Genomic DNA, 24,105 nt, shown 5'->3' with positions numbered 1-24,105 from the left:
TCCTTAGTCCGTTGCTCAGCTAAAGATGTATCTTTAATGGACAGCAATAGCTGAAGATGATTGCTCAATCGCTTTTGATGGCTGGTGGGTACTATTGTCTACAACATGGCCAACTTGAAGAACTGGGGCACAGGCTGGGATTCTGTTTACATGCATGGCTACAGAGAAATATCAGTAGGAATGTTGCCAGTGAAGGAGGCAAGAGTCTAAAAGTTGGCAGTTGGCTGAAACGTGAAGCCTTTAGTGGAAGGAGAGCTGCTAATACATCCTGTTTGCTTTGGGGGAACTGATACTGTGGTCAGAGTTGGGCCCAGGAGCAGAGCGAGGCTGGCGGTGGCCCGTGTGCGGCCACCACGGCATACCCCCAGCTAGCCATGCCCCTGCATTTGACATCAGATGTGAGGGCGTAGTCTCCCTTCCAAACTTGGCTGCGCGGCCCCATTTGGAAAGGAGATCGGCCTGCGCTGCATTGGGCAGCGTGGGCCGGAGCGACTCTCCCTGCCTTTAAGCAGGGAGAGCCGTTCCAGCCACGCTGCGAATGCAGCACGGGCCAATCTCTCTCCTAAACGGGGTGGCGTGGCCCCGTTTTCAGGGGAGATCGATCGGCTTCGCTGTGTTGGCAGTGAGACCAGGAGAGGCTCTTCCTGCCTTTAAGGCAGGGAGAGTCACTCCGGCTGCTCTGCCAATGCAGCGTGGGCCGATTTTGGCTCTAAACGGGGCCGCATGGCCCCATTTGAGACCGCAATAACGCTCCCGCGTCTGACGTCAGATGCAGGGGGCTTGTCTGGGGCCGCGCTCACACCCCCTGATTGGTGGCGGCCCGGGTTCTTTGAACCCATTCGCCCAATGGTGTCTCCGCCCCTGGTTGGGCCACAGGCAGCCATCATGCAGGACCTGAGAGCCAGAGACTACTGTGCCCATGCAAAGTCCCAGCCTGAAGAGGAAGTCTTTACAGCCCTTCTTGTGGGGGAGAGTGAGTGGCCAGTTTGGGTGGACAGAGACACTTCAGGACGTCAGCACATTTACTGCCTCAGGAGATACTCCAAGGAAAATGGGAACATAGGAAGCAGCCTTATACTGAGTCAGACCACGAGTCCATCAAGCTCCGTTATTGTCCACACCGACTGACAGCGGCTCTCCAAGGAGGGGGACTCTTTCCCAGCCTTACCTGGAGAGGCCGCCAGATTGAGCCTGGGACCTTCTGCAAGCAAAGCAGGTGCTCTACGCCTGGGCGACAGCCCCATCCTGCCATTCCTTGCGGCTCACCACATATGGCAGCTGTGCCCAGATCTGGGGCTCCTGGATTTAACACTAACCCAACAGCCTCTTTAAAGACAGGCACTGCCTGCTTCCCCCTGCTCTGTGGATGCATTGGAAAGAGACGGAAAGTTTGGGCGGTATATAAATGTGATGAATAAATAAATTAAATAAAAATAAGCATGCATTACCCCAAACACCTGAAGACTCAGCTGACCCTCTAAAATGTACCACCCGCCGCCAATCCCATGACTCAGGAAATAAAGGGAACATGAACTAGTACGGCACACACATAAGCAGAGCTTCCAAGTTGGAGGAATGTAGCCTTCTCGTTTTTGGGGAGGGGGCTTTGAGCAAGACACCCTCAATGGGCCCACCTTCTCCTGACTGCCACCTGCTCAGTCCCTCACCTGTTTCTTTTTTGGCTAGAGCAAGAGAGCTGTTGGTGTTGCTGCTGCTTGCCACCATCTCTGCTATGGCTTCTCCTCCTGGGCTGTAATGGGGATCTGTTTCAACCTAGCTAGACCCAATACTCACCACAACCTAGATGTAGACAGAAGAGGTGGCCAAGCGGGTGGTTGCGGCTCTGCTCTTTCTCCTCACCCCCAACACTACTTGCTCACTTCCTGCCCTGCTCTCTCCCTCTGAGCCACATGGAGAGGACGGGAGAGCAGGTGGCAATGGTGAGGAGGAGAAGTAGGCACCATGAGGCTCTGGAGGCTGGCAATGGGTCCCTTTCTGAGACCGAACGACACCAGCCTTTAATTACAGGCCTGCGCAGTCTGGCAAGATTCAGCCCAAGCAACCTAATGCTGAGTCAGATTCTCCGTCCATCTCACTTAGCATTCTCTACCCTAACTAGCATCAGCTCTCCAGGGTTCAGACAGGTGTCTTTCCCAGCCCTACCTGGAGATGCCAGGGGCTGAACCTGGGACCTTCTGTATGCCAAGCAGGTGCTCTACCACTGAGCTATGGGCTGTCCTTTCTTTCTTTTTTAGACATGAATCCTGGGATTGCATATCTGTAGCCCTCTCACCACATAATCATAGAGACAAGCTTCATGATGATCTCATTGAGGATGTTGAAGAAATCTGCCATGGGCTTTGCTTGTTCCCCCATTTTTCCCATGACAATGCCGAAGGCAATGAAAAACCCGATCAAACCTGTTGGGAGGAGACAGGAAAGTGGACTCAGATGGGCAGTATCTCTTTTGATGCAAACTCCCCAAGAACACTGCCTCCCCCTATACAGGATAGCAAATAGTAACAAATATCCATCTATATCTATATTCGTATCTACATCTATGTTCTCTTACCCTGCTCACTAGAAAAGGTAAAAGTGGAGGTAGAATGAAATTTCACAAAATACAAAATTTGTGTGATTTTTCAAAATTCAAAACTGAAATTTTCATATAATTTTAAATCCAAAATTTGTGATTTTGAAGACCACCCTTTTTTAAAACCACCTTTTCATTTAAATCTTGTCAGTCAATTTTAGATGGGGTGCAATATTTAATCAATAATCAGTTTGATTGATTGATTGAAAACCCTTTTGATTTTCTAAAACGTGCCCCAGTTTTTAACAAAACTTATTTCTAATACAAGTTCTTTTAAAACTGCAGGTGATAAGCACTATCTTAAAAGAGCAATGCCTCCTCCTCTCTCACACAGGAGGGAATGCCTCTTCCATGGTGACAGCAGCAGTCACATGCACATGTACCTCTTCCATGATACACGTGCATCATCTTTAAAAGCAAGAAAGAACAAGGGCATTTTGGGGTGATTTCAATACTAGTGCTTTTGTTTATACACAAATGTTTGCAAAATAATCTGTTAATTGACTGAGTAATTAACTGACGAATTCCTTTGAGTGACAGTGTTCATTTTAAGGTGATCATATGAAATTAAATTGCCAAATTCAACACTGTATTCCCTGTCTTTCTACTCTGCCATATCTAATAAATTTCAGAACTGGAAATATAACAGAAAAGGGACTTAAGATGTGGCATGTGATAGCTGTTTCTGGCTGACATACAGAGGAAGGATGCATTAGTGCAGTGAGTGAGCAGTCTAACAGAACTCCCAGTTAACTTCACGGGTGCAGTGGGGAAGCGACAATTTTTTATGCCCTTCCCTTCCCCATGAAGCTTTCTGTACCACCAGAAAAAGTGTCCCCGAGGGCTGCACAACCCTCAGGGACATACTTTAGGGTGGCATATCAGGTTTCCTGGGGATGGGAGATGAAAAGGTCATCACACATTATGTAGTTTGTTGCAAAGCTCTGTAAGGCTGCTTTCTCACAGACTGATGCATCCTTGCTCTGAATGTCAACCACTGTGTGGCGTGTTATTTAGCCACAGCAGCTTGTGACACAGGCTGAGGATGTTCTCCCTGCCACTGCAGACTTTTCTGTCTCCTCTCTGTCATATGTTGCAAGGTACATTAAGGCTCACCCAAAACATTCATTCCAGCCTTGAACTCCAGCCGTTTCTGGGTGATGGTGCTGGGTCCCACATTGACTTCTGTGATGGTAGCATTAAGGACAGACCCATTGGAATGGACTATTTGACTGATGTTTTCCTTACGAATCACCACTGGCGGTACAGGCACCTTGGTTGAGACCGTTTGGATCTGGGTGTGAAAGAAGCAGGAAGGTAGAGAGGGAAGGACAGTTTGCACCCTCTGCTAAGCCACCGCCACCTGCCCTAGGCTTCTCCCTGGCACATGTGGCATCTGCTCATTTTGTTACCTGCTGGAAACAGGCCTGTACCAGGTTTTCAGGGAACAGGTTCCTGATTAAGTCCAGAAAAGCATCCAAGCTGGAGACTTCTTCATTTTTGGTCATTACGGTAGGTGATTTCTTGAGTTTTGGGTTGCCAGGGTGGATGGACAAGACCAGAATGACACCCAATATGGCCGCCACAACTGTGGTTGATATATAATAGACCATGGCGCGAGTGCCCATCCGCCCACTGGATTTGGCATCGAGGCCTGCCAGACCTGCCCACAAAGCACATAACAGAAGTTACAAGAGCACAGAGCTGAAAGGGATAGGGAGGCCATCTTATCTCAAACTCTCCTCCCTATTGTGCATAGGAAGGGCCGGCTATTTCCCCTGCAGCTGGATTAGAACAAAGATCCATCTAGTCCAGCATTCTGGTTTCAACAGTAGCCAAGACAGATGTTTCCAGAAAATGCACAAGCAGAGCATGAAAGCAACGCATTGACTGTCCTGTTGATATATCCCTTTTTACAACAAGGTTGTATTTAATCATTGTGGCTAGAGAGATATTGCCAGACCTATCCTCCATAAATGTCTCTAATATATTCTGAAAGCAATCTAAACTAGGGGGCATCTCTGCATCATGAGATAGTGAATTCCACAGCTTAATTATCCATTGTACGGTATATGAAGGAATTCTATTTTTGCAAAAATCAAACAATCAAAACCTTGTCAGTCAATTAAGTGGCAGTAAATCACAACCAAAAATGAGTGGGGGGTGATGGGGGCAGGGACCAGCAGAACAGCCAAGATAGCCAATCCCTTCACACTTAAGACAGACATTACATCCAGGTGCCTGTACATAGGTACATGTTATTGTGTGAGTTATTGTACATGCATTCATTTAAAAAGTGAACCTGAGTACAGCCCCCCTTCAAATGCAACGTATAGCTAGGAAGTATACAATCCTCTGTGGTTGAACTTAATATGTGAATAACTATATGTGTACAAAACTGTCTGTACATGCATATACTATACACAGAATGTACATACTGAGTTCAAGATAACATGTGAATACAGTTATCCTGTGGAATGGCACAGCTTTCGTCTGGTATCAAAAAATTAACGGAGAGGAGCTGGAGCAACCTCTCCCTGGGAAGGAGATCAAAAGCTTCAAGGCTACCGTTGAGAAGACACTATCCTGGGCAAACCTCCCTGACACTGTACTTGAAACAGCTGCAGCAAGGCTTGGGGCAGGACTTCCACGGGAGAGCTTGTGAGTAGGTTTGCATGGGAAAAGGCAGTCCTTGAGGTATTAAAGCTCTAGTATACATAGGAATATGGGTAGTCCATCCACTATCGCTTGCTGCATCAATCCATACCATCACCAGCAGGTGCAAGAGAAAAAGTCTTAGAGGACCATCTGAGAAAACTCTTGAGGCAACCTGAGGGGGCCATGGGTTGTCTATTAGGGAAGAGATCCCTCTCCCTGATAATCCCAGAATCCCACAGGTTCCATTCCCTGGACTCAGGCCTGGTCTAAACAGGCAGCAGAAAGGTAGTAAAATTCTGAGATGGTAGTGTAACACTTAAGTCTGAATACACATACACACACATCATTTCAAGTCTAGCCCTCTCCTTAATGTGCTACTTTTCTACTTGCTGAGAGGTTTCATTTTCTGTTATTACATAGGAGGGCATTAAAATTGTGATTTCTCCACCCACTCTAGTCTGAAATGGAACAGTTCGTTCACTATCACCTCAGGAGTCCACCATGCCATTCTCCTTCCTTTTGCTGCTGCATGACCAGGCTTATAGCAATGTTCGTTTCATGCAGGTGGACCATTTTTCTGGATGTTTTTTCCAATCATTTCTCACCTGAAATGAGGCTGGATATCACGAGAGGCAGGATCAACATTTTCAACATGCGCATCAGGATGTCCCCAGGAAAAGAAATCAGCATGAGCAAGTCACTATCCAGTGGTGGAAGCAACCTCAGAAGACTCCCCAAAAGAGCGCCCAAAATCACCCCTGAAATGAAGAGGGGAAATACAAAGTCAGATGCAACTGCTGCTGGGGTGGAGCAGGAAGCAGCTGTTTACACAGAGGTCCCTTACCTGCTTCTTTGGCTTCCATAGTTCTCTGTACCTTCCTTAGGGCCTCAAATCACAAGCCCTATCCACATGTTATGTTCAACACTTGTATGATTGTACAGTATACATAGGTGCAGATGTCTGTGCACAGGCGGGTTGTTCACACATTATGTTGAACACAAATACAACAGTACACTTCCTATCTGTACCATGGATGTGAGGGACCAGTACCCAGGTTCAACTTTCAAAAGGAACACAGGTACAGTCATTCACAAAAAAAACATGTATGAGTGTATAGTCATCTGTACACTGGTCAACATAATTCTGAATAGGGCTATATTCTCCTGCCTATACATTCTACTTTCCCTTATTCAGGCTCAGTGCTCAAATTATGAGCATTGAAGAAAGAAGAAAGGCGGGGAGGCCCTATAATAAAATCCACCAACCTCACCCCCTGACCCCTCAGTTTTAGCCACACCATGCCTCCTCTCCATAGATTTCTAACAGGAGCTACAGCAGGTACCCCAAAAGGAAGGAGGCAGAGCTCTCTCTTGCATTCCTTGTAATTTTGGCACAGTTTTCCAGCTGTGAGGTAGTAAAATGCTGAGGTCGTACCGTACCACTTCAGAGTCCCCTGTAGATGGAAGATCATATTTTAATGGAATTTTTAATTCCATTCTTATTAATAGGAATTATGATAATTCCTATCTTAAAAAACACACACACACAAAAACCCCTGCAGGAAGGAAACCCAAACCAGCACAGCCGGCTACTGGTTAGGCTAGAACCTGACTCCCTTCTCTGCAACGTTTCCATTTAGGAGCTTCTTTACTTAGGGGAGGATCCAAAAGTGGCATCCCTCACCTGTAGTTTCAGGTGGTATGGCCCATTGAGACTGCCACAGCACGCTGCATGATTACATCAGGCCTTAATTGGGCGAGGTGGCAAAGATCCACCTGGTTCAGTGTAGGGTTGCCATATTCTGGCTTTCCTAATCCGGGTGCCTAATTTGCATATTATGTAAATTGGCTTGGAAATAATTTTTGAGCAGAATAGTGACTGCATGTTCTGCTCTATAACTCTGCTTCTACAAGAGCTAGAGCTTAGCTTTTTCTTTTTAAAAAAATGAAAGCTGAAATCCTGGCATATCTAGGTGGGTTAAGCAATCTGGGCGAGATACTTAAAATCTGGGTTAAACCCAGAATTTCTTTGGGGGGGCGGGTATGGCAACTCTAGTTCAGCATGTTCTCTCTGCTATATTCCCAGGGGCAGTTCATGGATGAAGTAGCCACACTTGACATGATGTGGGAATTTCCTTATTTGGACACTTGATGTCTTTTTATTTTTCAAAAAACAGCCGGGATTTGTGTGTGTCCTGGGATCTAGACTGTAGCGTCTAGGCAATCCAAATCCCTCTCAAAGTTGTGGTTAGCCAGTTTTCACCTTAGGGCAAACAGCAGCTTTGGTGGGGCAATTTAAGACAAGGAATCGGCATGGGTGGGGCAGGCAAAGAGATAACTCCCCCTCCCTCTTCAGTTTCAAGTCATATACTCCCACCCCTACAGCTGCTTTTTTTGAAAGAGAAAAAGACATGAGCCCCAGTCATGGAGCTCCCAAGTCATGCATTGTTTGGCCCTGAACTATTTAGTGGGGTGGCGGGGCGGGGGGGGAGCACAGGGTATCAGAGATCTCCTCACCACAGCACATCCTGGCCTTTCTACGTAGTCTGTGGCCCAACTACATTTTATGATACAGATTGAGTATCCCTTAGACGGACTGCTTGGGACCAGAAGTGTTCCGGATTTCTGATTTTTCTGGATTTTGGAATATTTGCATAATGAGATATCTTGGGCATGGGATCCAAGTCTAAACACAAAAGGTTACTTTATTTTATTTTTTTAGGTCCAACAGAGCAGACACCAAACTGAGCAGAGAGTGGAGGAGGGGGGCGTTCCCTTTTCCCTCTAGCGCCAAAGTGAGAACATAAAAAACATTAGAAAGCTTCACAATAAAAACAGAGCCGCAACTAGAGACAAAACCCAGACAAAACTACAGATAAAACCCCTGTCACTAACAGCCTTCTGAAATAAGTAAGTTTTGACTGCATGTTTAAAAGCAAAAAAATTGGGAATCTGCGAGCGAGTGAGCTGAGGCATTTTGTTTTTTGTTTTGTTGTGGCACACGCTGTGGTGGTTTCTGGATTTTGAAGCATTCCGGATTTTGGATGTCTGGATACTCAGCCTGTACATCCAATATTAGGAGGTAGGCTTAAAAGTGGAAGTGACTCTTTTTTTGGGGGGGGGGGGTCAAAAAGCAACTGTGGAAGGCAATGATCTGGACTGGGACCAAAGCACACAGGAAGGGAGGGTTAACCACTTTCCTTCTGTGCTTTTAAACAGAAAATAGACAGTTCTGTTCTTATGGCTGAATGACAGATTTATCATAATGTGCAATGTGGTCCTTCAACTTTGTTTCTCAAGCCTGTAGTATTTGTAGTACCTGTGCAAATCCATTCTCCTGCTCTAGATGCTGTGTGAGACAAGTTGTTCAATCCTTCTAGGCAGGATCATGATGTTAATGATTTCTAAACCGTTTGGTAGAAACAATATCTTTGCATAGGATAGGTTCAGAGTGGCAATGTCCTACTTGGAGTAAAGCCAGACTACAGGGGTTCACGCCCCCAAATCCTCCCTGGGAAAAGATCCAGGATAAAAATTGCTGGATGTCACTAAGGCAAATTACAGGCATGACATCCAGTCAGCTGAGAGGGAGGGGGAACAAGGAAGGGGTCAAAAGCAAGTCTTTCCTCATCCCCTCTTACATTATTGGCTGTACAGGCCCCTATCCCCCTTATTAAACTTATGGAAGGTCTGTACTTATTTTGCATTGCAACAACCAGATTATCCTCCAAGGAAACAATTTGCATTCAAAATCAACTATGCACACCAACGGAAAGTTGTGCAAACTTGTAGGTTTTGCTTGCTTGATTGACTGATTGATTGTTCTGTATTGAAGAACAGGGACACACACCAAATCACTACCTCTTCTAATAATGCAACTCTGTATTACTCACACAGGCTTCTACCGCAAAACTGAAACTGTTACTTGAATTCACACACATGGCCTGCTTATCATTCATGAGGCTGTCTGGCCTGCCTCTTTAAAAGGCATCACACAGCTGACTGAACTCTGCATTTGAAAGTTTGATGGGAGTGTGTGCCAACAATTTTGGAATTTCTGGCAATAGGTTGTGTGATGGCAGGAGAGAGAAGATGGCAGCAGGGAACCCAGCTGAGGAAGGATATAGCCAAGTAAGTAAGTATTGATGCTCCTCCCCTGAAAACAATTCAGTTTAGAGAGTTCCTACGCTTTTCCGAACTTTTATGAACAGCGAATTCTAGAAAGGTGCTAAAACAACAATGGAGATTGAGAGTCTCAAAGATTTTAATTCTGAGACAAATATCAGATGAGTTGTGGAATTATGCATCTGCAAACCTGAGGAAAAGCTATGACCTGTATATGCAATTGGTAATGCTTTTCCAGGAATATACCACTTCACTGCCAACAGAGGGTCATATCTCCCAAATTGAAACTCCTTCCATGTAGAAAACTAGTATGTTAGAGAAAAGGACTCAGCCTAGCCCTTTGAGGCCCTTAAAAAAAAAAAAAAGAAGAAGAACATTCAGGGAGGGACCTTAAATATTCTGGAGGAGGCCACCTCCTCCAGTTCACCCCGATCCATGATCATGGCCCTGTAAACGTTATAGTCTTCAAAGAATTTTCTTTTGTTTCAGACTTCGCACTCCTGTCTGTTTTATGTACTGTATAAGGTTTGCAGTCACAAACAGACTATTTAATATACTGCTTTTCAACCAAAAAAAGTTCTCAAAGCAGTTTACAGAGAAAAATAATCATAAGAAGATGGTTCTGTCAGACTCCCAGGGGGCGAGGTGGGCTCTTGGCCCTTCTTAAACTCCAGAATGACTGGAGTTTAAAAAGGTCAGCCTCAGGAACAGCCCTGGGAGGAGGTTAGCTTGTCCCCTGAGTTGTCGTCGTCATCCTCCTCCTCCTCCTCCTGGCTAGCTTCATTTAGCCAGTTCCCTCTCCTGGAGAACTCCTAGCTCCCATACTCAGAAACAGCCCCTCATCATCAGCTGCCTTGTCTTTAAATACCCCCGTGTAGCGCTGATGGGGCTCAAAGCCGACTTCCAGCCCCGCCCCCTTCCTGACCTGGCTTCCTATTTCCTGCCACACCCAACCTAGCGGTCTCCCTGGAGCTGTTTCCTGCATCTCTCCCTGCCTTGCCCTCTCAAACCCCACTGAGATCTGACCAGCCTGGGCCCTCCTCTTCCCCACTGCCCCCTAAAGGAAACAAAAGCCCCACAGGAGGGATGCCATGCCCTTCTCCAGCCTCCACAGGGCCACCCAAGTGACCAGGTAACATGGTATCCCAACAGGTTCCTTATCCCCAAAGGGCTCACACTCTAAAAAGGAAAATAGAAGGTAGATATACCAGCAACAGCCACAGGAGAGACACTGCACTGGGGTTGAATAGGGACAATTGCTCTTAGGGTTGCCAACATTTCATTGCCAGAATGAGGGACACAAGGGTTTTTTTTGTGGGGTGGGGGGCTCGCTGGGGGGGGAGGTGTATGCAGTGGTAATCAAGAGCCACTGATTACCAATGATTCTCAATCACTGATTATCAATGACATATGTTATTAAATTATATGAACCCAGACCTTCAATTTTTATTATCAGTTTAGTGCTGCTGCTGTGTGTACTGCTGTGTGTGCACAACTGAGAAAGAGAGAGAGAGAGAGAGAGAGAGAAGCTGCTCACTGCTATGTAGCTAGAACAGAGGACTGAGCTGCTAATCCAGTAGCCAGCACCAAAATGCAGGACAAAAGCTATCCCTATAGGGACCAACATTTCATTCCTGAAATGAGGGATGTCCCGCGTAATGCGGGACATTTGGCAACCCTAGTTGCTCTTCCCCTGCTAAATATAAGAGAATCGTTACTTTTAAAGATTGCATCTTTGCCTAGTTAGCATAAGATATTACATGTATTCGGATACAGTTTTATTGATAAGGGGAGGGAAAGGGCAGCCTAATCTGGGGCTGGTGGCACTGTTCCCTCTAAGGCGTGCGCTCACAAGTTTTTGGATGTTCGCTCAGTTAATTTTAGATCATGCTCAGGTTGAATCAAGAAGGCCCCATTCTGAATTCAGGTGTGCACACACTGCCTTGATACTGCCACCCAGAACAAAACTCATTCTGCACAGAGGTGAAAAAAATTAGAGGGACCACTGGCTGGTGGTGTCTCATAAAAAGCAATTCTGAGGTGACTTCCTACAACAAGAATTCATACACAGACTAAAATGGAGGGAATCATTAAACTGGCTAGAATCTGTCCTATTTGTCTCTAAATTCTAGCCTTTTTTATGACCCAAATGTTAGATTGAGTACTACATTAGATTTTACAATTGTTAGACTGCATGAAGCCGTTTTCCAGCCCTCTGTGTGTATGCAGTCTCATAAATTATTTTCTTCAGCAAAAAAGGCTTAGAGAGATTTCAGATTGCTTTTTTAAAAATCCAGCTATTTCCCCTCAATTCTACCTCACAAAGGTCATCCCCAAGTCAGATGGTTAGGAGCAATGGAGCCATTCAACAGAACTGAGAATAGTAAACCTCTTTCTGGACAATACCACTTCAAGCTGATCGTGGGAAGCTGCCAGCTTTCTCCAAGGGGAAAAGCTCCCTGCATATTGAAAACAAAGGGCAAGGCTGAGTCCTCCCTGACCGTTCATCTTTCATTTTTTTTTTTTTTTAAAGTACTGTGGTGGTTCTCTGGCCCTTTTAATTGTGGAAATACAAGGGAAAGTGTGCAAGCAGTATTTCAGTCCATTTACTCAGCAGTAATACAATTCCATACTCTTACACATATTAGGTTATTTGCATTTATGTTCTGGTTGTTGTGCAATTATTCTCTGCCCTGCTTGCTACATATCTGACTACAGGCCTGCAATTTGACAAAAAAAAAAAAGATGGCAGTTGCTCTAGCTCTCTTTTCCATTGAGCAGTGTGTGCCTGCCACTCATGGATCACTTGGGTTCCTACTTTGAGTTTCCACCTTGTTTACAGGAATTCAAGATGGAACCCCCAGCCCTGCCTGCTCAGATCCCACCCCCTGGCATAAAATCACCTCTGCCCTTTTGGCACGTGAAACAGCCAATGTCCTCGAGGTCTTTTGGTCTTCAAGCTGATTAGGAGCGGGCACAGGGTGGCGGCAGGGAGCGGGAGACGCTCCAGGGATTAACCATGTTTAATTTTCTTTCTCCCGGGCAATGACGTAAGAGAAACAATGAGAGACTAATGAAATCTTGGCCCTTCCCCCTATCAGTCTGCGGTTCTGCCAGCCCCTGGGAGACTGGAAGGCTAACTTGAGGCTGCTTGTGTGTGTACCAAAGGGGATTCATAGGCATCTATATAACACAACGTGAGTGCAAGTAGCAATTCACTTGCAAGCAGCAAGAAATGTAAATGGTAATAAGATGTATCACTTCTCCAGTGGCAGTCCCTTTTTACAGTCCCTGGCTGTTCCTAATCTACCACTATTGTGATTTTGTCCTTATTTTAGCCTTTTGAGGGTTCCTGGTTAAATTTTTATTAGTCTGGTTGTGAGACCTGTCATTCTTCTGGGTCCCACTGACTTTGGGGTGGAGGGCATGGGCCGATGGATCTTGTCTCTCTAATGCACATGTGTGTATATCCAGGCACCTGAACATTATTGTGCTGTAGTGTTCATTTTGAATGACTGATCATTGTTCTGCATTGTGAAGGGTTGGTAATTTACCTACAATTGGTTCTGATTTTCCTACCATGTCTTTAAACTAAGCAACAAACAGTGGTTGACATCCTTACTAATGATGTATGGCTGCTCCTAACATCACCTGTGTTTAGATTCTTTGGTGCCTTCATTACACACCTTCATTTCTTCTGTTCATTTTGACCCCACTGCTTTGCAGGTGGGGGTGGGGAATTAGTGGCCTCCCATGTTCTAACTGCACCGCAACCCACAAGCCACTGGGTACTCAGTTTATATTTTAGGAATTTTTGAGGTGTTTAGACTCTTTGGTGTGTAATGAATCCTTATAGGGATTCATTATGAGGGAAGGTTATTAGACACCAAAGAGCCTAAAGACTTGAAAAAAATCCTAGAACATAAACTGACTAGTACCCCACTGCTTTACGGGTGGCAGTGTAGTGTAGTTGGCACATGGCAGTTGACAATTGGCATTGTTGAAAAGACAGTCAAAATGAATAGAAGAAATGAAAGTATGTAATGAATCCTCATAGGGATTCATTGAGGGAAAGTTATTATGCACCAAAGAATCCAAACACTTGAAAAATAGTGACCACACATTTTGCTCCATAACTCCACTTCTACAAGGGCTAGAGATTAGCGTTTTTTAAAAAAGAAAGCAAGCTGGGAATCTGGAGGAATTAATAGGAGGGATCCAAATCTCGAATCAATTCAAACTGAATCAGGCACGATTTGATTTGTACCCAAATCTAGCCAATGGACCACAGGAGTGATTTGTTTTGTCTCCAAATCACCTGAATCAGCTAGATTCGGGTACAAATCGATTTGTACCCGAATCAATTTGCACATCCCTAGCAGACAATACTCCCTGCATATCAGGAGACTAGAGGAAAGGAATAGGATATGGGTGGTGCAGTACAGAATTCTTCTGTTATACTGGGGGTTGGGGTCTCAGAGTGGCGGGGGCAGGCAGGGGTGAGAGAGAGAGAGAGAGAGAGAGAGAGAGAGCGCACGTGTGATGGGACTCACTTTGTACTTATTTTCCAGGCGTCTTTACTCCCAACTGGGCTTCCCGGCCAGCTCCCAGAGCTGCCGCATGGCATGGTAGTGGGTGGGATGGCTGCCCGCGGGCGGGTCGCTTTAGAAGCCCTGGAGGGTGTCATAGAACAAGGCCTTGAACTGTTTATATTTGGACCTTATCTGTGATAAGGTCTGATGATAACCCTGGCGCCTAAGGCCCCGGAGGAGCTTCATGAAGATGGCCTCAGAGGAGAGGCAGGAGCTGCCCATGAACTGGGCGGCATGGTTTCTTTGGTGCAGCAGGAGCGCAAGCATACTCTCCACCTCCTTGAAAAACCAGTATTGCTCCTTCCTGGCCACCATGTTTGTGAGGAGGTGGTGCACTTGTGTAAAAAGTTCCCAGAAAGCCTTGCACAAGGAGAAACTCCCTGCGCAAGGTGGACTACAGCCGGAACTATACTCAGCTTTTACATGAATGCAGAGGCAGTGCGCCAATGTACTGCACGATGCATCTCCTGCTAGGTCCACCACACACACAGGGGCAGGGCTATGTGGCATGTCTCCCTTGGGAAATGTTTTTTTGGTGAAATTGCTGTGTGTGTAAATGCAGTGGGGGAAATGCCCCATGACATTTCACTAACTGGTTGAAAAATTGATTCCACCCCCCTAAAAGGTATCTAGTGGATCTGATATCCTGACATTTCTGTGCACCAGAGGCGGGGTCTCAGATTGTGCAGTGCAGGAGCTCTCTGTTCATGTTTCCCGCCAGCGGGAGTCAAGTCTCTAGGGCAGTGGTGGCGAACCCTGGCACTCCAGCTGTTTTTGAACTACAACTCCCACCATCCCCAGCCACAGTAATTGTGGCTGGGGATGATGGGAGTTGTAGTTCAACAACAGCTGGAGTGCCAAGGTTCGCCACCACTGCTCTAGGGCATGCCTGCCGAGTGGGTGGGCATAGGGAAACACAGGAGGACGGGAAGCGTCCTTATACAGAGTCAGACCATTGGTCCATCAGGCCCTGTCATCATGCCCCACGTGTTCCCGGTGCTCTTGCTAGCGCAAAGCAGAGCATATGGAGCTGTGCTTCCCCCTGCTGTCAGCTTTGCGCAAAGGCACCGAGAATTCTTTTTTAAACAGCTTATAGCATCAGCGGTTCCCTGCCTCCTCTGCGTCCCCATTGGCCCAAAATGGAGGAGGAGGGAGTGAATGCAATTCAGGTGGAATATGGACACCCCCCTGCCAGGAAAACCCGCTGCAGTGGTGGGCAATTTGAACAGCCACAACCCTGTCACAATGCATTGAAAAATGCACCGAGAAACGCTGTACTTGTGGTTTCTAGCTGCTGCCTCATGCCATTGCACTTTGCAACACTTTAACCGGCTCAGATCTCATAGTCCGGAAAATGCCTAGGAGAGGGATCTTGGGGTCATAGTGGACAGCTTGCTAAAAGTGTCGACTCAATGTGAGGTAGCTGTGAAAAAGGCCAATTCCATGCTTGGAATCATTAGGAAGGGGTTTGAAAATAAAACTGCTAATATAACACAAATCTATGGTGCGGCAACATCTGGAGTACAGTACTATGTACTGTTCTGGTCACCATACCTTGGAAGGACATTGTAGAACTGGAAAAGGTGCATAAGAGGGCAACCAAGATGACCAGGGGCCTGGAGCACCTTCCTTATGAGGCAAGGCTACAGCATCTGGGGCTTTTTAGTTTAGAAAAAAAGACGACTGAAAGGAGACATGATAGAGGTCTATACAATCATGCATGGTGTGGAGAAAGTTGATAGAGAGAAATTTCTCTCTATCTCTCTAGCATAATGGTCATCCCATTAAACTGATTGCTAAGAAATTTAGGACTGACAAAAGGAAGTACTTTTTCACACAACACATAATCAACCGATAGAATTCTCTGCCACAAGCTGTGTTGACAGCCAACAGCCTGGATGGCTTTAACAGGGGCTTAAATAAATTCATGGAGGACAGGTCTATCAATCGCTACCAGTCTGAGGGCTATAGGCCACCTCCAGCCTCAGAGGCAAGATGCCTCTAAATACCACTTGCAGGGGAGTAACAGTAGGAGAGAGGGTATGCCCTGAGCTCTTGCCTGTGAGGCGTCTGGTGAGGCATCTTGCTTCCCAGAGGCATCTGGTGGGCCACTGTGGAAAACAGGATGTTGGACCAGATAGGCTTTGGGCCTGATCCAGCAGGGCTCTTCTTATGTAATAATCTGTGTATGAGGGTTGTTGTTACAAATGGATCCCTATTTTCATCTCCAGATTGTTGGAGGGTAATGATATAAAGGTGTTGCAAATATCTGGTGGCCCCGGGGGGGGGGGGAAGGATGGTGGTGGGGGAGTTGGACAAAAAACGGCCTCAAACAAATTTCTGGGGTTGAGAGGGTGGCGTTTATCTACTACATTAGATTTCTGGGAGAGAAATAAGACTCTCATCTTAAGCATATTTTCTCTGAAGTAAGTCTAATTGATTTTGATGAAGAACTTTCAAAGATATTTGCTTAGGATCATGTCAGACTTCCCTGCCCTTTATATAAATAGATAAATGATGATAAAGAAAAGCACTCTGTGTTGAAAGGAAAGGGAATCCTGACTGCAGCTCACTGAAATGAACGAGACTAAGATTAGTTAGTTATGACTAACATGTCTCCATTATTTTGAGGGCAGAACTCACTTTCTTTGGATGCAGTCCTCTGAGAGTGTAAATGTGTCTTTGATTAAGTAACTGCAGAGGTCCAGTGACAGGAGATGCAATGAGCTACTAATCTGGGGGCAGCACCATCTATGTACAAGCACGTCCCTATTCTAGGAAGGAAGGAGGGAAGGAAGGAGCTATGTGATTTCCCTTTTCTACACAATTATGCAAGTTAAAGGTACATGAGATCTATCCTCCTTTGCATCTGGTCACTAATAGTCAACAAGAAAGGACTAAATTAGAAGAAAAGAAGAAAGGAAAGAAGGACAAAATAAGGAAAATAGATTTCATCAAGCCACCTTCATCTTCATAGTTTTAAAATTTGTCTACGGTTGCCACCAGCTTGTCTGGTGGCTACTCAGGGACGGGCCTTCTCTGTTGCTACCGCTGGGCTTTGGAACGCACTCCCTGTTGAAATAAGAGCCTCCCCATCTCTGGCAGCTTTTAAAAAGGCATAGAAGACATATTTGTTCACCCAGGCATGGATTAGATTTATAGTTTTTAATACGTTTAATGCTGGATTTTAAACGAATTTAATATTTATTATTTTAATTGTAAACCATCCAGAGATGCAAGTTTTAAGAGATAGATAGATAGATAGATAGATAGATTATGCAAGTTTTTGTGTTATATAGTCAACAGATGAAGATATCTGTGCTATGCTGCTATACTTCACTAGAAATTGATTCAATACCACCTTCGTAGTTTTGTGTTAAAAAGAAATTACTGGCAGGTACGAGATGCTTCAAAACCTTCCCTCTCCGCCATACTGGTTCAGTCCTAAATCCTCTCCCCTTCCTCCTGTGCACTGAATAATCCGATGTCCTTCTTCGCTGTCTCCAGCCAGCCTGTCCCCAAGGAGGTCACTGGAGGTCAAGAACCCAGCCATGCTGCAGGGCAGCGAAAGGGTGAAGGTGTGTCAGGCCATGAGATATGGCTGGTTGCCCAGAACTGGGAGATTAGATGAGGGGTTATGAAGGGTTGCTTCCCAGCCTGGCCTTTAAGCAAAATTTAGCTTTGCTGATAGGCAATTCTATCTATAATACACACAGGGCCAGTTGGGATGATAATTCCCACCCCATACCCAAACTGACCCATGTGATTAAGAAGGGGGCGATGCCAAGAGTGCACCCTCCCTGGTGTCTTTCCTGAAAGTCCTGATGGCCAGAAAAAAACATCATGACTGGATAGGCGCACTCTCAGCAGATCCCCCTTCTTGATCATGTGAGCCAGTCTTGGGGCTGGGCGGGAGAAGTATCATTTAAAACTGCCCCACACATACACATATATGTAGCCTGAGTTGTTGGAGGGAAGTGGCTTTGGACTCATCTTTAACCCCAACCTGCCACACAGAAGGACCCACATTTAATTTTTTATCATATTTTAACATATATGCCCCTCTTCCTCCTATTCTGTCTTATATCTACAGATCTACTACTTTGACATTCATTCCTTCTCCCAAGGGAATGCTAGGAATTGTAGTTTGGGGTGGGAAGGCTTGGGGTCGCTCCTGGAGAATTCTTCGTCCCCTCATCCCACTACAATTCCCAGCATTTATTTATTTTGGTGGGGTGGGTGGAGCCTCTACAGTTATAAATATGTAATGTAGACTGGTGGTCTAATTTAGTATACAGTATAGCAACTACATATTGCCTGACATGATGCACAGCCTCTAGGGCAGGTCTGCTCAACTTAGGCCCCCACTGCTGTTTTTTGGACTACAACTCCCATAATCCCCAGCCACAGTGGCCAATAGCCAGAGATTGTGGGGATTGTAGGCCAAGGTCTGCGGGGTGTTTTCCACACAGGGCTTTTAAAGCCCTTTAGCTTGGAATGGAGGGTGTGTGTCCACATATTGGACAGATTCACCCCAAAGTCCCTGCGAGCTGTTGGGAAGCTCTTCACACACACTTCGGGTTTTTCACTGCGTGTTAGAGTGTAAGCTTGATTTATATCTGGGTTAAAAAATCCACTGTGGGGGTCTTTTTTGGGAACAAGTTCGAGTTTGCAGTAAAGCCTTGCAGAAAACTTACAGTAAAGCCTGTTGTGTGAAGAATGCCCAGGAGGGCCACAGCTGAGCAGCGCTGCTCTGTGGAGACAGGAGTGACCAGCGCTGCCGCCGCTGTGGACCTGGAAGCAGGTCCAAATCAAATCAAATCAAATCAAATCATAAATAAATAAATAAATAAATAATATTAGGCCATACCAATTATGGTGATGGTGAGCAACAGATTGCGCATCAGCCAGCCACAGTACTTATCCAGGCAAGGTTTGGGTAACTCTTCCAAGCTGATGTGGGGACCATCCGCCATGGGAACCTCCACATGGTTAGTCATTTCCAGGGCCAGTCCCAACGCCCCTTGTTTTGTCTCGAGGAGAGGGGGAAAGAAAAGAAAAGAAAGTTAATGGTGGACAGAAGAGATGTCCAGTTTTGCGGTTTCCAGACAGAGAGGTGCCGCTGTGCAGAATTAAGGGAGACTAACATCCCTTGGCCCAAAGGCCTTGGTCCCTAAGACCAAATCCTGAGACATAAGATGGCTTGACAGGATGAGGAAAATTACTCAAAATTGTCCCATTGGTATATAAAGGACAAGTTAGGCAATGCCTAACTTGTCCTTTTAATTTCAATGGGACTATTTTGAGTAATTTTCCTCATCATGCCAGCCAATGTCAATATCAAAACATAATGAAGTTTAGAACATTTAACCCATTAATGAGTTAGATTATTGGTTATAAACACCTTCTCGTCATCCAGAATGGTGCCCCCAATTAAACAGCAGATACATAATTTTGCATATATGTATTTTCAAAAACTGAAGAGAGCAAGCGCCATATTTAAAGAGGAACTCTCCATCTGTGAAGGCAATGCCTCTTCAGATATGAGGCCTGCTAGGACATATGCCTGCATCATCTTAAAACAAATAAAAAAGTCTGCTGCTTGCTTCAGAACTCTTGCCCAGAGGCGAATGAAACATAGAAAACTGCCTTATGCTGAGTCAGTCCATTGGTCCTTCTAGCTCAGCACTGTCTACACCAGGGATTCTCAACGTTGGGTCCCCAGATATTATTGGACTTCAACTCCCATAATCCCCAGCCCCAGTGGCCTTTAGTTGGGAATTATGGGAGTTGAAGTCCAACAACATCTGGGGATCCAACATTGAGAATTCCTGGTCTACACTGACTGGCAGCAGCTCTCTAGCATTTTTTTGAGGAGTCTTTCCGTGCCCTACCTGGAGAGACCAGGGATGGAACCTGGGACCCTTGCATGCATGCAATGCTTGGGTTTTACCACTGCAAAGTGATAAAACTAAAAGGCATACAGTTAAAACAACTAAAATTTATTTAATAAGATGATAGCAATCATCATCATCATCTTGAGCATTTATATCATTTAAAGTGTTCAAAGCACTTCACATCAATTGTCTCGGACAATGAATGGGGTCCACTGATGGCAGCCCGTGAACCAAATATGGTCGCTTGAACATAGTTCTTCTTCGTCCACCCGTTGCTAAACCAACTTCCTTAGGCAGCAGGGAAGAGAAAAGCAGGGGTAACAAACAAAATGGAAGCTGGCACTTGATAATGGGGCAGAGTTGATGTGTGGGGATGGATGTGTCAAGCCACTTTGGAAAGGAATAAGCCCTTTCTTCCAGTGCTTCCTTGAATTCACCCACCGTTCCTGGGGAGTTTAGGTGCGAAAGCAGCTATTCTCCTTCCAAAGAAGATTTTGATATCTTGGGCTGGCATGTTAGTGTGCTCTTTTGGAGAATGTCCTGGCTTTGATAGTGGGGAAGGGTCCCCTAGACCCTTCCATTTAAGAGTCGGGTTGAACTATATTTGACACTGGCTGGCTAGGAACCAAAGCGAAGAGCTATCAGGGAAGAGGATACAGTAGGTCACCCTTCCCAATCTAGCCTCTGGCTGATGAGACTGGGATGAGCTTTCCCGGGGAACATGTTAATCAGCTAAAGGATAATCAAACGAGTGTACTGGATTTTGGTAACTCTGCAACTGACCAGCTCACAAAACCCTGTCCTATTAAGCGAGTAGGCGTTATCTGCACTACAGATTAAAACTGATTTAACAGATTTATTGGTCATTAGATATATATATATATATACACACACACACGATTAAGAGTCATTCCCTCTTCCTCAGCAATATTCGCAGGTGTTGTAACTGCCACCGCCCCTTGCTTGCCACATCAAATTTCTCTCTACACAAGAAGTTTTGGAACAAAAATTTCCATCCAGATTTCATGTACAGTAAGACGATTGGAACAAATTTAAGGTAGAAAATAAATATGAAAAACCAGCACAAAAATGACTGATACACCCCTCAGTGCAGATCAACAACAACAGACAGCTGCAGTGCAAGTTTCAGGATGTGGGGAGCATTAGGAACATAGGAAGCTGCTATATACTGTGTCAGAACACTGGTCCATCTAGCTCAGTACTGTCTACACTGACCGGCAGCGGCAGCCAGTTACAGGTACAAGGTTTCAGGCAGAAGTCTCCCCCAGCCTGGGTGGAGATGCCAGGGTATGAGCCTGGGACCGTCTATAATAGCCCCATCCCCTAAATTAGAGGTTCTCAAATGGGACGGCTTGTGGGGTGGCTCACAAAACCAGTTCAAACATACCTCTCTGAAAAAATTTACCTCAGCAGCTTTAATATGTGAGTTTTTTAAAATTAAAACAAATTTACAACACTAAACAATATTGATCCAAACACAAACCGCAAAACGTAGTACAACAAACCCCGATTCATCAATCCATCCAAACTCTAATATTGTCTGGGGCAGGAAAACAACCATAATTTTCCCGGCCAGTGTTAAAAAAGAAATCTGACCAAATTACACAAAGAACATTATTTGTAGTCTGGTTTGAATGGGACTGAATAATATGGGTTAACTTTTCTGAGATTGCAATACGCCGTAGGTTCTTGTACCAGATGTCTATTGACATGGTTTGATTTTTCCAAGGTTTGTCTATAGCTAACTTGGCAGCGAGCCACCTAATAGGACAGCGGGGAAATGACTTGACTAGCAAGCCAGAGGTATCCGGTTCGAATCACAGCTGGTCTGTTTCCCAGACTATCATCATCTCATACTGTGGGGGAGGAGGCAATGGTAACCCCCCTCCTGTATTCTACCAAAGAAAACCACATGGCTCTGTGGTTGCCAGGAGTCGACACCGACTCGTTGGCACAGTTTACATTTAACCTGGCAGCAGTTACCATATACACAATTAATTTTTTGATGTCACATCTGTATTGACCCCAGAAAATATATTTATTAATCGCAAATTGGGAGCATAATCCTATTTTCTGGTTTGTAATCCTGTTTATCTCTATGAATACCTCTGTATGATGAGACCTTAGCACAGGACTACCAAAGGTGAAAACAGGTTCCCTTTAATATGTGAATTGGCAGGCTCAATGCTGCATGGCAGCTTAGTGTGTCAGGGATGACCCAAGGTATCCCCATGCCGGAGGTGAGGCCTGAATGCTGCCTTGCCCCATGGCCCGGTGGGGTTCAACCCTCCTTTCAAAGCTGACCCTTGTAAGCTCTGAAATTGGCATGGGGGGCAGAAAGGAGGGAAGCTTGCTAGCAGCCTCCTCATCTCTTCTTGTGCTTCTTGCAGGATTCCTAAACTGGGATCATTAATCTTAGACTTGAGATCAGATTTCCAGTCTTAGTTAAATGTTGGGGTTTTGTGGTATGAATCTGGGATCAGCAAAAATGTCTGGGTTCACTCAACATGCAACATGGGAGTTGGTGCACCGCTGGGATCTCCATTTTTCATTGTTCTGATCATGTGAACCAGCCCTTAGTGTGAGTTGCTGGCATTGTCATTCTTCTGCATTCAGCTCCCTTCCCCAAGTCCCTGAGTGGGGAATACCAGATTCGCACCACAAAACCCCACAGGCTCTCCCCCTACCGCCATCCCAATCAAAATTGCACCCCATTCTGTCCTCCGCAGCTGCTTCTTGAAAAAGATATTGGGCATTCTGACCATGGAACTGCCACACCACATCTCGTTTCCCCTGAGGTGAGAAGAGAAAGAGAAAGGAATTTCCTGTGACTGCGAAACACGTCTCAAAAGACACATTTGAAGATGGAAGTGGCATAACTGGAATGCAACCACCTTCTTGTCTGCTGATCATTTTCTCTTTTTCTGCTCCCTTTGGCCCTGCTTCTGCCAAATTTTCTCTATGCTGCAGCAAGTTTCCCTCAGTCAACAAACACTTTCCAGGAATCTGTGGTTCCGTGTATGTGTGTGGTCGGGGGACGGAAATAGAATTCGCAGCATCAGCATTCAACTACAATTCCCAGGAGTCCTTGTGGGACGCTGTGACAGTCAGCTGGTATGAAAGCAACAGAACAATGCCATTCTAAGCACTCTTACGAGGAACTAAGTCCCACTGAACTCATGCTAAATAACAGACACTGCGTGTTTGCAAAGCAGATCTGCCCGATGGCACAGAAGAGAGGCATCGAAGAAAGGATTTGGGCAAAGGCAGTTTCCTCCCTAAATTACACTGTCTACAGACACAAAGGAAACCGCAGGGCTCTGTGGGCGCCAGGAGTCGAAATCGACTTGATGGCCCACTTGACCTTACCTTGACAGACAAGAAAGAAAGAAAGAAAGAAAGAAAGAAAGGCCGCCCTTCCATGAGGTGAGGTGAGACAGTTGCCTCAGGCAACAGTTTATTGGCGCACTAGTGAGGTGGCCAGATACTCTCTGCCCCTGCTTTATAAAGAAAAGGGGAAAGAGTGGAGGAGGATGGGCACAACAGGGGCAGCATCCCCCCCCCCACCCCGCATCAGGCACACAAAAGTCTTGAGCTGCTGCTGGCAGAGGTGCACCTAGGTAATTTTGGAGCCTGGACCTAAAGACTTTTGGAGGCCTTCCCCCAGTATTTTAAACACATTTTAAATGCAACCACACCACCTGACACAGACTAAAAAGGATTGGGGGGGGCAGGGGGTGTGGAGGCCCGGGACTTTGGCCCCAAAGTCCAGGGGTAAGAGTGCCTTTGGCTGCTGGATGGATGGATGCCTCAGACAGCTCTGCATCCACATGAAACAGTGAATGCCACCACTCCAGCAAGGCCTAGATGAGCACTGGCGACAACATTAACGTAAATTACTAGAGGGAAAATCCCAGCTCAGAAAGGCTGAGAATCAAACGGTGAAAGGGGATTGTATGGGGAGTTGCGACCCCCACATAAGCTTCCCCCCCTTGCTTGCGCCTAAAGTTCTGTTTCTTCCTGTCCACCAGCAGCTGGCTCTACGCATCGTCACATCTTTTAATCCATATTAACTTGCAGGATTTGGAATCTCCGGAGGGTTCAGTGATTTCAGTCATGAGAATAAATATAGAAAAGTGACAAAAAATGAAATATTCCTCCTCCCAATCTTAGGTTCCCAATTAAGTCACAGACTCCTTTCCAGCAAGGGTGGGGTGGG

The 24,105-nt window shown here is 45.7% G+C and overlaps 1 protein-coding gene across 9 annotated transcripts in view; it reads right to left on the bottom strand.

The window, feature by feature from the left end:
- Positions 1–24,105, bottom strand: part of LOC128330149 (excitatory amino acid transporter 2-like) — a 33,787-nt gene that overhangs the window by 8,459 nt on the left and 1,223 nt on the right. For 4 of the 9 annotated variants that reach the window (XM_053262526.1, XM_053262525.1, XM_053262520.1 and 1 more), the window contains exons 2-6: positions 18,839–19,001; positions 5,857–6,009; positions 4,006–4,256; positions 3,710–3,887; positions 2,294–2,420 (exon numbers count right to left, since the gene is read on the bottom strand). In XM_053262526.1, the coding sequence (XP_053118501.1) occupies positions 2,294–2,420; positions 3,710–3,887; positions 4,006–4,256; positions 5,857–6,009; positions 18,839–18,968 (839 nt within the window). In that variant the 5' untranslated portion in view covers positions 18,969–19,001. Of the gene's footprint in view, positions 1–2,293; positions 2,421–3,709; positions 3,888–4,005; positions 4,257–5,856; positions 6,010–8,570; positions 10,400–18,838; positions 19,002–20,761; positions 21,080–22,780; positions 23,085–23,255; positions 23,352–24,105 lie in introns of those variants that run through there. The other 5 variants (XM_053262521.1, XM_053262523.1, XM_053262522.1 and 2 more) reach the window with 5 other exon arrangements.

The sequence above is a fragment of the Hemicordylus capensis genome, chromosome 6 (assembly GCF_027244095.1).
Source record: "Hemicordylus capensis ecotype Gifberg chromosome 6, rHemCap1.1.pri, whole genome shotgun sequence".
Classification (NCBI taxonomy): Eukaryota; Metazoa; Chordata; class Lepidosauria; order Squamata; family Cordylidae; genus Hemicordylus; species Hemicordylus capensis.
The sequence above is the reverse complement of the archived record's forward strand: the minus strand, read 5'-3'. Positions and strand labels throughout refer to the sequence as shown.